The sequence below is a fragment of the Egretta garzetta genome, unplaced genomic scaffold, assembly GCF_000687185.1.
Source record: "Egretta garzetta isolate BGI_Z169 unplaced genomic scaffold, ASM68718v1 scaffold763, whole genome shotgun sequence".
NCBI classification, from domain to species: Eukaryota; Metazoa; Chordata; class Aves; order Pelecaniformes; family Ardeidae; genus Egretta; species Egretta garzetta.
Genome location: NW_009259227.1, coordinates 116,420 through 118,992, shown reverse-complemented (window position 1 = coordinate 118,992; position 2,573 = coordinate 116,420). Strand labels below are relative to the sequence as shown.

At 63.7% G+C, this 2,573-nt stretch overlaps 1 protein-coding gene across 1 annotated transcript in view; it reads right to left on the bottom strand.

The window, feature by feature from the left end:
- Window positions 1-46: 46 nt before the first annotated feature.
- LOC104123568 (heat shock factor protein 1) overlaps window positions 47-2,573 on the bottom strand; it is a 55,771-nt gene continuing 53,244 nt past the window's right edge. The window contains exons 12-13 of the mRNA XM_035891420.1: window positions 2,492-2,523; window positions 47-1,508 (exon numbers count right to left, since the gene is read on the bottom strand). Coding sequence (XP_035747313.1) covers window positions 1,373-1,508; window positions 2,492-2,523 — 168 coding nt within the window. The 3' untranslated portion in view covers window positions 47-1,372. The remainder of the gene's footprint in view (window positions 1,509-2,491; window positions 2,524-2,573) is intronic.

The following is a 2,573-nucleotide window of genomic DNA, read 5'->3' as shown; positions in this document are numbered from 1 at the left end:
GTCCTCCTTGCCCCCCCCTCCGTTACCCGCTAATGACAAACGAATCGGGCTTCGTCCCCAGGGCTTGTCCCTTCCCCACCCAGAGCCATGGCGCCGCAGCTCCGCAAAGCCAAGGCTAGCGCAGGGTTAATTAGCAGGGGAGGACGGGTCACGCTGTCATCACGAGCTCTCCGCTGCTTTCCAGGCCCCTGAGACTAACGGTGTCTCCTCCAGATCATTTTATACTTTAAGGACAGAAAGTCTGTCCCGGCATCCAGAGGGAAGACCTGAATTCTGACAGGCCGCTTTCCCCGGAGCACAGGGAGGACGGGACGCGGCCGAGACCCGAGCGGCGGCCGAGACGTCAACAGGGCCAAGGGCAAAGTTCTGGGCGCTTTGCAAAGGAAAACCAACTTTCTGGTTTTTCACCCCAAGGCTTGCAGTTGCACCTGTGAGCGCGGTGCGGTGATAGGAGACGTACGACGACGCGGCCGCTCCCCGATCAGGAGCCACCCGTCGGCTTTCAGCCGCCTTCCTCCTCTGCCGAGGCCAGCACCGCTCTGGCCTGGCCTCCTACCAGCCCTTGGGAGCTTTTGACTGGCCCCTCGATGGCTTTTAGCAGCCTGGTGGCCCACAGGGCTCATGAGGAACGGGCACCTCCGTGCGCCCCGGGAAGCTGGGATCCTGATGGAGAGCCCGGGGCACATCCAGGAAAATCCTGAAGGAGCTTCCTGGGCTGTGGATGCTTTCAGATGCCAAGGTCCCTGCTGACAACCGGCATCGGGCAACTGCGCAGAGTCCGGCTGCTTGCCCCTGGGAAGGCGAGCCCATGTGCAGAGCCGGAACGATGGAGCTGGGCCGGTTTGCCCCCGAGCCGACAGCGCCGCAGAGGCAGCGGGGAAAGCAAGGACGGCCGCTTCCAGGAAAAACGGGGCCCATCTCAGCCACCGTTTGACGCAAGCCATGTCCCAGCGAGTCGCGGGGCTGAGCAGGAGAATCCACTCACCACGTCTAGAAGGAGGTGGGCAAGCAACAGCGAGGGCAAAGCTGCCTCCCTCGCTGATTTGGAGGGCAGCCAGGGCAGGCAGAAGCGGAGGAGGGGAGAGGGACGGCACCGCGGTGCATGTGGGCAGAGCAGGCTCATGGGGAAACGCTGCCCACGGCGGTGCCAAGCCTCACCCGCAGGTAAACCCCCCCTGGGATTAAAGATTTTACTGGAACACTGCCTGCCCGGAGTGCCTGTCGGCTGCCTTTGGACCGCAAATCCAGCGCAGAAGCTTTTACACCGCGGGGATGCGCTGGGCCCGAGGTGATGAGGCTGATCGTACGCTGACTCCTTCCTTCGCTGGAGGAGCAGGCGGCTCGAGCACGCCCTTATTCAGCACAGTCATCTTTACCCCTTCTTATTTTGGCATCCCACGTGGCCCCTCGCAGCAGAGCGTTGGGTCCCCCCTGCAGGCGACACCAAACTGAGTGGGGACGTGGACGCTCCGGGAGGGAGAGCCTCCCCGCAGGGAGACCTGGAGAGGCTGGAGGAGCGGGCGAGCAAGAACCTCGTGAGGTTCAACAGGGACAAGTGTGGGGTCTTGCACCCGGGACAACACAATCCCTGAGGACAGCACGGGCTGGGACCCCCCGGCTGGGGAGCAGCTCTGCGGGAAGGGACCTGGGGTCCTGGTGGCCAACGAGCCCAACAGGAGTGAGCCAAGGCCAGCAGGGTGCTGGGGGGCATCACCAAGGGCATCACCAGCAGGGATACAGGAGCCCTCAGTCCACTCTGCTCGGCGCTGGCCAGGCCCCACCTGGAATCCTGTGCCCAGTTCTGGTCCCCGCTGCACAAAAAAGCTGTGGGCAGGCTGGAGGGGCCCAGAGCAGGGCCACCAAGGTGACCCACGGGCTGGGAAGCCTCTCTCAGCCAGATGGGGATGGGCTGGGAGAGCTGGGTTTGTTCAGCCTGGAGCACAGGAGGCTCCGGGGGGATCTCATCCCCACGTCCCAGTGCCTAAGGGGGGGCGACAGAGAGGATGGAGACTGCCTGGTCACGAGGAGTCACCTGGAGAGGACAGGGGTCATGGACACGAGTTGATCCCGGGGAGATTCCCATTGGACACGAGAGGGGAATGTTTCCCCATGAGAACAGTCACCCATGGGAATGCCCTCCCCAGGGGAGGGGGTGACTCCGCCACGTTGGGCACTATCCAGCCTCAGCTGGGCAGGGTGCTGGGCCATCGTGTCTGGACGGGGCTCTGGCCCAGAGAGGTTGGGCCAGGTGATCCCTGAGGTCCCTTCCGACCTGGGATTCTGGGATTCTGCCATTCACAGGGGGTTTAATTCTGTGCGTGGGTGCCGGTGGTGGGACACGCTCACTGCTCCGAGCAGAACAGGAATGGGAGAACGAAATATCTACCCCGGCACTCGCAGGGAGGGCTGCGGTCCGAGCCGCGGGTGAGCTTGGACAACCGACCACGTTTGCTTCTGAAGCTGTCTGTGACAGGCTCGGCGCAGCACTTACTTGTCGAGGCAGGCAACGCTGAGGCACTTTTCCTGGGGCTGAGGCTGTGTGGTGCTGTCGCCGGCCGGCGGGGGCGGCGGGC